Source organism: Cyanistes caeruleus, chromosome 12, assembly GCF_971803275.1.
Source record: "Cyanistes caeruleus chromosome 12, bCyaCae1.hap1.1, whole genome shotgun sequence".
In the NCBI taxonomy this organism is placed as follows: domain Eukaryota; kingdom Metazoa; phylum Chordata; class Aves; order Passeriformes; family Paridae; genus Cyanistes; species Cyanistes caeruleus.
This window is the reverse complement of record NC_141712.1, coordinates 20,966,486-20,978,872: the sequence shown is the minus strand read 5'-3', so window position 1 is coordinate 20,978,872 and position 12,387 is coordinate 20,966,486. Positions and strand designations below refer to the sequence as shown.

At 66.7% G+C, this 12,387-nt stretch overlaps 3 protein-coding genes across 4 annotated transcripts; 1 reads left to right on the top strand and 2 right to left on the bottom strand.

Moving 5' to 3' along the window:
- Positions 1–77: 77 nt before the first annotated feature.
- Positions 78–4,791, bottom strand: UTP4 (UTP4 small subunit processome component). The gene is made up of 16 exons (XM_086847985.1): positions 4,553–4,791; positions 4,075–4,266; positions 3,920–4,004; positions 3,729–3,818; positions 3,426–3,634; positions 3,135–3,306; positions 2,963–3,054; positions 2,526–2,622; positions 2,280–2,344; positions 2,072–2,194; positions 1,813–1,972; positions 1,505–1,611; positions 1,187–1,282; positions 833–1,018; positions 645–755; positions 78–302 (listed from the first exon to the last, which is right to left on the bottom strand). Exons 1-16 carry the CDS (start codon positions 4,709–4,711, stop codon positions 186–188), a joined length of 2,061 nt encoding a protein of 686 aa, XP_086704111.1. The 5' UTR covers positions 4,712–4,791; the 3' UTR covers positions 78–185.
- CHTF8 (chromosome transmission fidelity factor 8) lies at positions 4,782–6,569 on the top strand. 2 transcript variants are annotated; one of them, XM_086848073.1, is made up of 4 exons: positions 4,782–4,853; positions 5,393–5,433; positions 5,513–5,630; positions 5,699–6,569. In XM_086848073.1, exons 2-4 carry the CDS (start codon positions 5,411–5,413, stop codon positions 5,912–5,914), a joined length of 357 nt encoding a protein of 118 aa, XP_086704199.1. In that variant the 5' UTR covers positions 4,782–4,853; positions 5,393–5,410; the 3' UTR covers positions 5,915–6,569. The 2 variants fall into 2 exon arrangements, with proteins under 2 accessions (XP_086704199.1, XP_023790212.2); XM_023934444.2 differs by lacking the exon at positions 4,782–4,853 and having other exon boundaries at positions 5,179–5,433; positions 5,699–6,495.
- On the bottom strand, positions 6,376–10,557 carry HAS3 (hyaluronan synthase 3). The gene is made up of 4 exons (XM_086848048.1): positions 10,485–10,557; positions 9,106–9,726; positions 8,477–8,578; positions 6,376–8,394 (listed from the first exon to the last, which is right to left on the bottom strand). The coding sequence occupies exons 2-4, from the start codon at positions 9,724–9,726 to the stop codon at positions 7,471–7,473; spliced, it is 1,647 nt and encodes a 548-aa protein (XP_086704174.1). The 5' UTR covers positions 10,485–10,557; the 3' UTR covers positions 6,376–7,470.
- Between the last annotated feature and the right edge of the window lie 1,830 nt (positions 10,558–12,387).

The following is a 12,387-nucleotide window of genomic DNA, read 5'->3' as shown; positions in this document are numbered from 1 at the left end:
GAGGGTCATGATGACATGATGGTGGTGTGACATCAGGGAGTCAGGCACAACAAGGATGAGCCCTGAGCCTGGGCACGTACAGAACAGTGAGGTTTTATTCCTACAGCACCTTAAGAAAATTCTTACAGTGCCCCAGGAAGGCAGCACAGAGACAGTTCCCGAGGTTGGAGTGGCTTCTTCTACTCTCAGGTGCCAAATTTCTTCTGTTGGACAGCCAGAGGCAGCTGCGTTTTGAAGTCCATGATGGGTCGTTCCACCACAACCAGGCAGTTCTCGTCCAGCAGATCCATGAAGAGCAGTGGCTGCAAGGCAGGAGATGGGAATCATGGAATCAGGGAATGGTTTGGGGTGGAGGGGACCTTGAAGGGATCTTATTCCATCCCCTGCCACTATCCCAGGTTGCTCCAAACCCCAGCCAACTTGGCCCTGGACGTTTCCAGGGATCCAGGGGCATCCACAGCTTCTCTGGGCACCTGTGCCAGGGCCTGCCCACCCTCACAGGGAACACTTCCATCCCACTATCCTGTCTAACCTGCCCTCTGGCAGTGGGAGCCACTCCCTGTGTCCTGTCCATATCCTCGTGCAAAGTCCCTCTCCAGAGCCCGAGCACCTCCCTGACCCCGCTCCCCAACACCACCACCCACCTGGAACTTCTTGCAGATCTTGAAGGCGTGGAGCTGCCGCTTCCTGGCCGTCTCTGGGAGCTGTTTCAGGGTGCTCTGGTTCATCAGGAGGGTGCTGTCGTCGGGCAGGGGCTGCGAGAGCGGGCACAGCCCAGGTCAGCGCTCCCGCAGGGACACAGCCAAGGCACCCCCGCCCTCCGCCCGCTCACCAGGGACTTGTCGAGGATGCAGAGCAGGTAGGTGTCGTGGAGCAGGATGTGAGCGGGGTTCTTGGGGTTGAAGGTGATGTGTGTGATGGGCGAGTCGCGCTCCAGCCAGGTGCGGTGCAGCCCGCGGCTCTGCACGGCGCGGCTCCAGCTCGTGTACTGCTTCTCGGGGATGCTGAACTCGAAGAGCTGCGTGGGACAGCAGCACACGGGCGGCTCGGGGGGGCTGCTCCTGACAGCACCCCCGTGCCAGCAGCTCCAGCCAGGTCCCCGAGCCAAGCCAAAAGCCCTGAAGGCAGAGAGACAGGCACAGGGAAGGGAGCAGGACCCCCAGAGCTCGAGCAGGAGAGCTCCTACCTGCTGGTCCGAGTAGGCGATGACGAGGTTGTTGGTGCTGGGGTGGATGGCGAGGGCCGATACGGCGCAGCTGTAGGCGGGCACCACGCAGTGATGCTGCAGGAGGGGACAGTGCACTGACAGGACCCACCGGGACCACCGCTGACACCTCTCCCACACGCCCCCCCGACCAGAACCTCCAGGACTGCCTCTGATCCCCCTTCCCACACACCCATCCCTGCCCTGCTCTGGGGACAGAGTGATGGCTCCCAGGGGGGCCCTGCCTGCTGAGCCCCCCATCCCACATCCCCTGAGGCTGGAGGGTCACTCCAGGCCTACCTGGAAGCATTTCAGGTTGTAGATGTGGATGGCCCAGTCGCCGCTGACGGCTGCCAGCCAGTGCCCGTCCGCGCTCGGCGCCAGCAGGTAAACGGCCTCGGAGCAGCCTGCAGAGACCCTCGGGCTGAAAGAGGTGCTGGGAGCCCCAAATCCCCAGAGACATCCAGCCCCTCACTGTCCAGTGCCCGGCCATGGGGGCACACACCCCTCAGGGCAGGAAAGGGGAACACCCCTGCTCTGCACCCACACGGAGGGGGATGCGGCGCCCAGGAAGCCCCAGCACCACCCCAGCTCCCCCCAGCCCACACCTGAGGGTGGCTGCAGTGTGTGCAGATGTTTGCAGCCCCCCGGCTCCAGCAGCTGGAAGACGTGGACAGATCCTCGAGCGGAGGCGACAAAGAGGCTCTCGGAGTCGGCGGAGAACTGGAGCTGGTATGCTGGAGGCAGCAGCTTGGGCACTTTGGGGACCTGGGAGCGGGAGAACGCATCCCACTGTCACCCAGACTCCCCACGAGTGACACCAGCCACGCCAGCCCCCCAGGACCCCGCAGCCCCCACCCCTCTGACCTTCCTGAGGCTGACGCCGTCCCCGTCACAGCGCACGCGGTACAGCTGGAAGCGGGAGGCCGTGGAGTAGCCGACCCAGGTGCCGCAGGGTGAGACACAGCTGCAGTAGATGTGCTCCGGGCCCTGGGAACACCACAGGACTGAGGGGGCCAGAGGGACCCCCAGAGCCCAGCACACCCCAGCTGCACTCCAGCCCACTCAGCCCTACCTTGCTCTTGAGCTGCACGAGGTGCTCGGGCATCCGGCACGGGGGAAGGACCTCGCCGTCCTTTCCTGGGAAAGAAAATACACGGACCATCGGTGATACTGGGAGAACCACACGGGGCTCTCTGAGCAGCTGTGGATCCTGGGGGAGTACCCAGACCCTTCCCTGAGGCCCAGGACAGCTCAATCCTGAAATCCAGCATGGGCTCTGCCAGGGAGCCGACGGCAGAGAGCTGCACCTGTGACTCACCGGTCTCCTCAGTGGAGCCAAGTCTCCAGAGCTCCAGGTACTGGGAGAACTGGAAGAGGAGCAGCCGGGCTTTCCTGGCACAGGAGACGAGGCGTCGCTGCGTGGAAAAAGGGGCAGGATGTCACAGACCCACAGCCTGGCACAACGGGCTGGGGCACAGCTGGAGTGCCCTGGGGTGCTGGAGACTCCACAGCGGGGGAGAGCAGGGAAATCAGGTCCCGTGGGATGGGAGCCTGGAGATGGAGACCCAGCGGGACCAGCAAGACCAGCTTGACAACTTCCACTGCTCCTTAGCAGGAGCCTCCAGATGTACCAGGAACGGGGACACAATGAGACAGAGGAGGGACCCAGGACAGGCAAGGAACACTGGGGGCAATGAGGACATCCAGCCCTGCCAGCCCCAGCAGCTCCAAGACCCCAGTCCATGCATCACTCACGTGGGGGAAGGTGAATTTTCGGAGCACTGCGTCGTAGCCCTTCTTCTGCACTTTCTCCATCAGCGGGCGGATCACCAGCTGGGCATCCAGTCCTGGAGGCCAAGCACAGGTCAGCCGAGCCGGGACCGGGAGGGGACATCCAGCCCAGTCCCGGTGCCAGCGGCAGTCCTACCCCCGGAGATGAGGGCGGTGGAGCTGTGCGCCACGGCCCGCACGTCGTGGCTGTGGAACTGGAAGGGCTTTGTCCGCACCCAGCATTTCTCCAGCCCGCCCAGCTTCACCGGCAGCAGCTGCAGCTGGTAGGTGGCCCCGGTCGAGGTGCCCACGACGATGCTGTCCTCCTTCTGCGGAGGAAAGCGGGACGAGGATGTGGAGCAGACCGGGAACAACAGGAGGGCGCTGCCTGGAGGCTTCGAGTGCAGCAGCTCCCTGTCAGCCAGGGGGGACTGGCGGTGTCACCCACCTCTGACACGGCCAGCGAGAGCGCGGCCGAGGTGCTGACGGTGTGGGACTCAGCCAGCGTGCCCTGCTCCCAGTCCCAGAACTGCACCCTCCCAAAGGAGTCGGCACTGACCACGGTGCCGCTGGAGAGGAGGGCGATGGCCCACACCACGCACTCGCGCTTGGCTTTCTCCACCTGGTGGTTCACCATGATCCTCTGCACGGTCTGGCCTGCAGTGGGAGAAGGTTGGGGGTGGCCGGGGGATGCCCCGCAGGACAGCGGTCCTGGGGGATGGGATGGGGCCGCTCCCGGGACAGGCGGTACCTGAAGCGACGTCGATCACGCGGAAGAAGTCGATGGAGCCAGCCACGATGTGAGTGCCCGAGCGGTGCCAGGACAGGCACAGGACACGGCCTGGGGAGGGAAGCTCCCGTGTAAGAGCCCGTGGGCTCACGGCCTCTCGGTCACCGGGACACCCGGAGGGACAGAGGGACGGTACCGCAGCCAGGACACACCTTTCCGCCTGTCCAGGTTCCGCTCAAACTGGATCCCCCCGGGAACGACTTGGAAGATCTTAACGGATCCGTCCTCGCAGCCGATCTGCGGGGGCCGGGATGAGCGCGGGGCGCGGCGGGAGCCTCGCCCCGGAGCCGCTCCCGCCGGGACTCACCGCCAGCTGGGTGCCGGTGCCGCTGGCCACCATGCTCCAGATGGGTCCCCCGCCGCCATCGACGCCTCGGGCCGCGCTCAGCCCGCACAGGTCGAACTCGGTGATGTCCCCGCCGAGCCCGGCCCCGAAGAGCCGCTCCCCGGCCGCCCAGCACAGCGACTCCACCGAGCGCGCCTCGTGCCCCGGGATCACCTGCAGGGAACCGGATCACGGGAACCCGGGAGCACGGCACGGACCGCCAGGGCCACACAGCCGGGCACAGCTCCGCACAGCCTCCCCGCACATCCCTAGGGCCGGGTAAAGCCCGGTCCCGGCTCGGTACGGCCCGGCTCGGCTCGGTACAGGCCCAGCACACGCTCGGTGCCGATCGGAAGGACCAAGTAAGCCCGGTACGGGCTCGGTACGTGCCCGGTACAAGCTCGATAAACCCCGGTACGGCTCAGTACTGGCCCGGTTCGGCCCGTGCCGGCGCCCTCACCTTCTCCTGGAAGTAGTTGGCGGCGAAGTTGTACACCTCGACGGTGCCGTCGGTGCGGGCCAGGGCCAGGCGGGCTCCGCGGGGGTGGCAGGCGAGGCAGCGCACGCCCGCCGGCACCAGCCCGAAGAACCGCACCCGGTGCACCTCGAACTCGCCCATGGCGCTCCGCCGGCCCCGCCGCCGCCGCCGCTGCCGGCCCCGCTCCGCCCCACGTGCGCGCGGCGCGCCGGAACCGGAGCTGCCCCGGGGCCGGAAGCGGAAGCGGCGGCGCGGCGGGAGATTCGGGCGCTGCCGGCGGCGGGTGCGGGAGCGGGGCCGGGGCGGCGGGCCCGGGGCGAGCGCACGGGGCAGGCGGGAGGGATCCGGTCCGAGAGAGCCGGCCGGGCCGCCCCGGGCCGTCCCCGCGGCACCGGCGCCGCTGGAGGGCACCAGCGCCCCGCGGAACCGGGCGGGGGGCGCGCGGAAGGGATCCGGGCCTAGGGGCCTGCGGTGTCCGGGGCAGGCTGCAGGGGCTCGGGGTCTGGGGGTGGTTTCTGGGCAGGGGATGGGGCTGGGGGGTTTGGGCTCTGGGCATGGGGGGCAGATGGACCCGTTATGGGGAGATCTGCGGGAGCCGGGGGATGGATGGCCTGGGGATCTGCGGGAGCCGGGGGATGGATGGCCTGGGGATGTGTAGGGCCTGAGGGGATGGATCTCAGGATCTGTGGGCCTAGAACAGGGTCTGTGTATGGCGGGTCTGTGGGGCCCAGGGGCAGAAGTTCATCCTGGGACCCCCAGAGGGGAAGGGCTGGGGGCTTCTGCTCCCCCACCCACTCCCCATCCCTGACTGTGTCTCTGCAGCCCCTGGCAGGGCCCGGCATGGTGCAGATCATCATCTCCAGGTGAGCCCCGTGGGGCTGGTCCCTGTGGCCCCTGTTCTTGCTGGGGCCTGGGTGACCATCCCCACTGTCTGTCCCACAGCGGTGGCACGGGGGCCCTGGCCCAGTGGGTGCTGGTGGAGCTGCAGGGTGAGGTGGAGCCCCGGCAGAGCGGGGACCTGGCTGGGAACCTGCTGGGAGACCTGCACTACACCTGCGAGGTGAGGCCGGACACCGCCGGGACCTGCCCGGGACAGCCCGGCCCAGCCTCACCCTCCGCTCTCCCCAGGGCATTCCCGTGCTCATCGTGGGCCACCACATCCTCTACGGGAAGGTGGTGCAGCTGGAGAAGCCGTTTGCTGTGCTGGTGAAGCAGAGAGGAGCCTCCCAGCCCAGCCCCACGGGGCCCCATGGCCACTACACCGTTACTGCCCTCATCAAAACCAAACTGCTCTTCAAAACCCGCCCCAAGCCCATCATCACCCACGTGCCCAAGAAGGTGTGAGGGGAAGGATGTGGGCTATGAACTGTGACCTGCTGCTGGAAAGAACAGCAGGGACTTGGGGAGATCCAGGACTTCATCCCTGTCCTGCACAGGAGACTCTGGGGCTGCTGGCTCCTGTGTCTGAGCACCTAAAGCCCTTCCTGCGTCACTTTCCCCCCTAAAATGACTTTTCAGAGAGCAACCAAGCTCTTAGCCACAGACCCTGTGTGGTGGATCACACCAGGGGACGTGGCTCCTGGTAGACAGGGACTTCCTGTGAGCCCAGGCAGGAGTGTCCCACCCCAGGGGCTGTCCACAGTGTCCAGCAGGTCCCAGGGATCCATGGAGGTGCCAGGGTGGACATGTCTCCTTCTACCCCCTCCCTGCAGCTGTAGGGACACCAGTGCCACGCAGGGACTTGGGACCAACCTCCCTCAAGTCAGGCAGGGGGCCCAGGGACCCTCCCCAAAACACACCATGTGTCCTCACTTCAAGTCTTTATTTCCACAACTCCATCAGGATATAAAAACCAGCTTTTTCCTCCCGAAATATGGAAAAAAAATCCCCCTGGCAGGATCAAAAATAAATAGATTTACAAACCATTTGCGACAATACCAAAGAGCTACAAAAGTCTTCTAAAAAACCTTGTATTAAATTAAACAAAAAACAGCTAAAAGCTCCGTCATAGAAAGAGGTTTTTATCCAAGTCCTGAAAAAAGGACCCACAGGTGAATTCCCTGGGGAGGGGGAAGTTGGGAAGCACCTTGCCTAAATCCCCATCTTCCCACCGCTGGGAAGGTAGCGGGGTGGGAGTGGCGGGGCTGCGTGTTGGCCAGAGCACGACGTGGCCCCAGAGGGTCTCCAGCAACACCAACCAACACACAGCCCACCAGTTTTCCCAGTTTCTCCATGCCAGGATCCCCCCTTGGCTCTTTGGCAAAGCTGAAGGAACCTGCTGCCCTCCTGGAGCAGCCAGACCCCCCAAAAGGCCTGGGGGGCTCCCCGTGGGTACGCGCCCGCACGCAGCCGTGGGCAGAGGCAGCACCAGCCAGCAGTGCCGGCACCGTGCTGGACGGAGACGGTGTGTCCTGGGGGTGGGAAGTGCTGTAGCACCGTGGAGATGGGATTGAAATCCCTGTAAAAAGCACCGAAGGGCGGAGGATTCTGGAGTGGGGTGTGGGGAGCGCGGCCAGCAGCGCTCCACACCGGGATGCTCCATAGGGCACAGCTGGGATGGAGCTGGCAGCACCTGGCTGGGTGATGGGCAGCCCTGGCTCGGCTTCTCCGTGGCCAGCTTGGGATGGAAAAATGAATACGTAGGAAAAATGTACATACTGATAAAGAAAAAAAGCAAGATTTCAAGATCTGATGAGAAATGCCAAGGGCTGGGAGCGCTCAGCGCTGCCCAGCAGCTCCGGGATTGGGAAAAAGGGGACTGTGGGTGTTCACTCCAGCAGGTGGGATCACCCCAGCACCTGGTGGTTCTGGGATGGGGAAGAGGGGACAGGGGGTGGTTACCCTGACACGTTGGATCACTGTGGCACACGGCAGGACCCCGGCACGGGACCGACCCACGGTCAGACCTCGGTGAAGACCAGCCCGCACTGCTCCTGCCTCTTGCCGCAGCGGCGGGCAACAATGGCCAGGTAGAGGGTGAGCAGGGCCACCCAGTAGCAGGCATAGAGGATGGCACCCGACACGAGGAAGGCCACCTCGGTCTCGCTGAAGAGGTCCTGGCTGTAGGCGGTGTAGGCCAGCCCGCCCAGCAGCACCGCCACCCACACCGACACCGGCAGCAGCCCCACGAAGTTCACCACAATGGTGCGGCGCCCTGAGGTGCCCCAGCCCGACTTGTTGATGGTGGCGATGGCGAAGATTTTGGCGGGCAGCAGGCTGGACATGTAGAGGAGGGCATAGAGGGACATGAAGATCATCTCGGCGTTGCCTCGCAGGAAGCAGGCGTAGGTGGCCTTGATGACACCCACCAGCTGCACGGTCAGCAGGAACAGGAGGATGTTCCAGACGCGGCCGCGGTAGAAGAGCTGGATGACGGTGGCAATGAGGAAGAAGGGGAAGAAGCCGGTGACCACCGACTCGTAGGTCATCCAGAGGTGATGCTTGTGGAACCAGAGCGCGTTGTAGAGCCACTCGCGGAAGTAGGACTTGCTCCAGCGGGTCTGCTGGTTGAGCCAGCGCAGGTACCGCGTGGGCGTCTCCGTCAGGCACTTGGAGCGAGCCGTGTACTTGGTCCGGTAGCCCAGGCTGAGCACGCGGTTGGTGAGGTGCCGGTCGTCCCCGAAGCTGCACTTGCTGCCCAGGAAGGTCTGGTGGTACCAGTCCTCGAGGAACTGCTGCAGCAGCGCGTTGCGGTACATGCCCAGGGGGCCGCTGATGCACTGCACGCAGCCGAAGTACGACTGGCACGCGCGCTCCACGTTGAAGGCCATCCAGTACCGCACGCTGCTCAGGAAGGAGAGCCACGAGTCGTACTTGTTCAGGATCTGGGGAGGGGATGGATGTGAGCCCCGGCAGTGCCGCAGCCCCCTGGAACCCCCAGCCGTGCCCTCCCTCGTGCCAGGGTACCTGGACATCGCCGCCGACGCCACCGACGTGGGGGTCGGCCTCCAGGATGCGGAGCATCTCGGCGGTGCAGGCGGGGTCCAGCACCGTGTCTGAGTCACACACCTGGGGGCAGAGGGAATGTCGAGCCCCGCTCCCGCCGCCCACGCGCGCCCGGCAGACGGCCCAGCCCACAGCCAGGCAAGCCCGAGCCACGGACGGCGAGACCAGGCAGAGCCCTGGAGACCGGCAGGCGATGGCAGGGAGCAGAGCGCTCGGTGGTACCGGGGCACCGCTGCCCAGGACACCCGTCTCTGGCTGCTGCCACTGAGGGACGATCCGTCACACGTGGGGACCTGGCACCCCGTGCCCCGCTGTCCCAGGGGATGGTGCCATAGCAGGCCGTGTGCTGAGGAGGTGATGGGACAGCCACGGGCAGCGGTGCGGGCAGGGCTCACCACCTCAGCCACCCCGGGGCCAGTGGCCCCCAGCCCTGGTGGCTCAAGGCCGGTGCGTGGGGCCAGCCCCGGTGCCAGGCACCCGGGAGCTACTGAGGATTCCCGGGGCTGCTCCCGTTCCACCCACAGCCCCTCAACCCGGCCGCGCTGGCAGGACGCTCACCGCACACACGCCCCCCCAGCCCGTGCATGCACCTGGATATAGTCCACGGAGTCTCCAAGCGCCCGGAAGGCCGTGTACATCACCTCCCGCTTCCCGCCCCACTTCTGGAGGATGCAGGAGTAGGTGTTGCTGCGGACCAGCGCCTGAACACGGGCCAGCCCTTCCCGCAGCCCGGCCTCCGTCTCCCCCTCGCCCTGCGCGTGGAAGTTGCTCCTCCAGATGTAGCTGCCGGAGCGCTCGGAGCCCATCACCTCGTGGAAGATGTCCAGCATGTAGGTGTCGTCGGGGCCATTCCCGTCCACCACCATCACCACTTTGAGGTCAGGGAAGGCGATGCGCTTGACGGAGCGTAGGCACTTCGTCAGGTAGTCGGGGTCCTCCTGGAAGGCGGCGATGCAGAGGGCCACCGAGCGCCCCGGCCGCACCGGCTGCCCCTCGTCCCGCATCCGCCGGTGCTCCAGGAAGGCGAAGAGGCTCTGGATGAAGAGGTGCAGCCCCAGGATGGCCCCGTAGAGCCCGAAGGAGAGGTAGTGCTTCTCCGTGTGGATGAACTGGTACCCTGTGACGTAGGCGGCCAGGATTCCCCCCAGCACCGCCACGGCGAAGAGGCTGGTCCCCACGACACGCAGGGCCGTGGAGAGGCTCCCTGGCATCTGGGAGGACACGGGGCACCGTCAGGGCAGGAGGACATCCTCCCCATCGTGTCATCAAGAACGCAAAAGGGGGGTGGCCCTGCTCCTCTGCTGCCCCACGGCCACCCTGTGCCGCGCCGGTCACTGGTTTGGGGGTGACACCTTCCCAGCGCCTCCACGGGGCCAGAGGAGGTGCGGGGATCCCACACACCCCACCGTGCGTGGTGCGAGGTGTAGGGGTCCCAAGTACCCCACCGCGCACGGTGCCAGCACCCCCCATCCACCCAAGCAGGAGCACGGCTGCTCGCAGGCAGGGCTGGAGGACAGGGAAGGGCACGGGGATGTCAGGGAGCAGGGTGTCCCCGGGGGAATCACGGCCGCCCGGAGCCCTCCTCCACCCCGAGCGGGTGCGGCGGGACCCCCGGCTGCGGGGATGGCAGCAGCCAGACCCCCGCCCCGCTGCGGGATGGGACGAGCGGCGCGGGCAGGACGGGACTGCGGAGCCGCACCGGGAGCGCGGGCAGGGGGTGCGGGCAGCTCGGGGGTGCACGAGCACGTTCGGGGTGCGGGCAGGGCGCAGAGCGAGCCCCAGGGAGCCCCGGCGGCACCTCCCGGGCAGCCCCCTCCGGCTTCTCCCCGGTCCCGCAGCCCCCGGCGCTCCCGACTGCCCGTTACCCCCGGCCCCGCAGCCTCCTGCGCTGCCGGTCTCACGGCACCGCGGGGGCACCCCGAGCCGCTACCAGCGGGGCCGGGAGGGAGAAGGAGGGACCGGGACTCACCGTGGAGGTGCCGCCGCTCCCCACCCGCCGCCGCCGCTGTGCGCCCGGCCCGGCCCGTGCGGCCCCTTTATACCGCGGCGGGGCCGGCACCGCCCGCAGCCCGCGGGGGCCCCGCCCGGCACCGGCACCGGCACCGGCACCGCCGGCACCGCCCCCGGCACCAGCACCGGCACCGGCTCCAGCTCCGCCCGCAGCCCCCGGGAACCCGCCCCGCACCGCCAGCACCTGGCACCGGCCCCAGCCCCGCACTGCGGGAGTGATGACCGGCGCCGGCGGCACCGGCAGCACCGGCGGCACCGGCAGCAGCGGCACCAGTGCTGCACCGGCACTGGCACCATCACGGGCATCACGGCACAGCTGCGATACCGGCGGCACCGGCGGCGGCTCTGCTGCTGCACCGGAACCGGCATCTCCATCACCCGGCACCGGCACAGAGCCACGGCGCAGGGACCGGCCACGCCACCTCCCCCGCCCCGCTCTTGGGGCCCCTCTCATGACACCCACGTGTCACCTTCCTGTGCCACCGTGTCCCCCCGCGACATAAGCCACCCGTGCCACCCTGTCCCCGCGGCCGGTGGGTGCCGGGGCAGGACCAGGGTCATCCCGGGGACAGCAGCACTTTGTCCCTGTGCCGGCCTGATGGCAGGGGACAACCGGCCCCTGGAGGGGCCGTTCCGAGTCTGTCGGAGGCACAGCCTCGACTCGGGGCTCAAATTCAGCACTTTTGGGTTTCTCCCCCAGATCGTGTCCTGCTGGGTGCGAGGTAACGCCGGGACTGGGCCCGGAGGCTCCAAGCACCAGGAGCTGAGAGAGGGGGTCCCTGCAGCAGGAGCACCCCGTGCAGGCGGATCCCCCTCCCCGACACCCCCGAGGCCGTGGTGATGTTGTCTGGGGGCTTCCCCAGCGCCTGGAGTGAGCGGTGAGGACCCGGTGAGCCCACGGAGGGGACAAGGACCGGGACCCTCAGCACCACCAGCGGGGCTCCCATAGCCACGGTGGGGCACAGCGGGGCCAGACGGGCACGGTCGTTCCTGTGCCACCACCACCGTGCTGGGACAGGTGACAGGGTGTCTGCAGCCCTCCCTGTGCCCTCATCAGGCATCCCTCACTTTTTGCTCCAGGTGGAAACCAAACTCTCTCCACCTCTGGCACAGCTGCTGCCTTGCTCCCAGCGGCAGGACACGTTCCTGCTCCTGGAGGCAGGATGCCTGGGCAGTGCCCAGCCAGTGCATCAGATCAAGAGACCTTTCATTCCAAATTCCTCCTCTGCCGTTCACAGCAGGCCCTGGACAGGCACAGCTGTCGGCAGCATCCCAGTGCGTGCCTGGGGTCCGAGAGCAGTGCCAGGAGCGATGAGGAGTGCTTGGCCACGCACTCTCGGGTGAGGAGCATGGGCTCCGGCTGCTTGTGCACTCACAGCAAGCCATGGCACCGGGTGGAGACACAGACAGGACTCCCGAGCTTGAAGAGAAGGGGAGTGCTGGGCCCCTGCATTTGGCAGGACACAGGGCAGCTGGGAAATGGGCCCCTGGGGCTGTTCACATTGGGGCCAGGCTGCCCGGTGCCAGGGGAGCAAGGGAGCCACCGAGCCGGGTCCCTGAGGACTCTGCTCCCCCCACACTGTGGGTGTGCAGCAGCTCTGGGTGCAGGAATGGGGCCCATGGTGCTGCAGCACTCCTGGGGACTCTGATCTTGGAGTATCTGTGAGCACATGGTGGTGAGTGGTGGTCCCAGCCAGGTACCCTGTAAAGCCTCTTAGCCCTTCCTCAGCATGGAGAGGCTCTTGGTGCCACACCAGAGGGACCCATCCTCAGACCCTGGGGTGAGGGAGCCCCCCAACCCTTCAGCATCCTTGTGGGGTGAGTACAGTGTCGAGGAGGGGCCATGGAATTGCACTCTGGGG

Excerpts from the sequence above, each read along its gene's own strand:
- HAS3 (XM_086848048.1), bottom strand. The coding sequence starts at position 9,726 with ATGCCAGGGAGCCTCTCCACGGCCCTGCGTGTCGTGGGGACCAGCCTC. Across the intron at positions 8,579-9,105 it reads ACTCCGTGGACTATATCCAG|GTGTGTGACTCAGACACGGT; the intron begins GTGCATGCACGG and ends CTCTGCCCCCAG. Across the intron at positions 8,395-8,476 it reads GCGTCGGCGGCGATGTCCAG|ATCCTGAACAAGTACGACTC; the intron begins GTACCCTGGCAC and ends TCCCCTCCCCAG.
- UTP4 (XM_086847985.1), bottom strand. The coding sequence starts at position 4,711 with ATGGGCGAGTTCGAGGTGCACCGGGTGCGGTTCTTCGGGCTGGTGCCG. Across the intron at positions 4,005-4,074 it reads GCACCGGCACCCAGCTGGCG|ATCGGCTGCGAGGACGGATC; the intron begins GTGAGTCCCGGC and ends CGGCCCCCGCAG. Across the intron at positions 3,307-3,425 it reads TCTCGCTGGCCGTGTCAGAG|AAGGAGGACAGCATCGTCGT; the intron begins GTGGGTGACACC and ends TTTCCTCCGCAG.
- CHTF8 (XM_023934444.2), top strand. The coding sequence starts at position 5,210 with ATGGCCTGGGGATGTGTAGGGCCTGAGGGGATGGATCTCAGGATCTGT. Across the intron at positions 5,434-5,512 it reads GTGCAGATCATCATCTCCAG|CGGTGGCACGGGGGCCCTGG; the intron begins GTGAGCCCCGTG and ends TCTGTCCCACAG. Across the intron at positions 5,631-5,698 it reads ACCTGCACTACACCTGCGAG|GGCATTCCCGTGCTCATCGT; the intron begins GTGAGGCCGGAC and ends CGCTCTCCCCAG.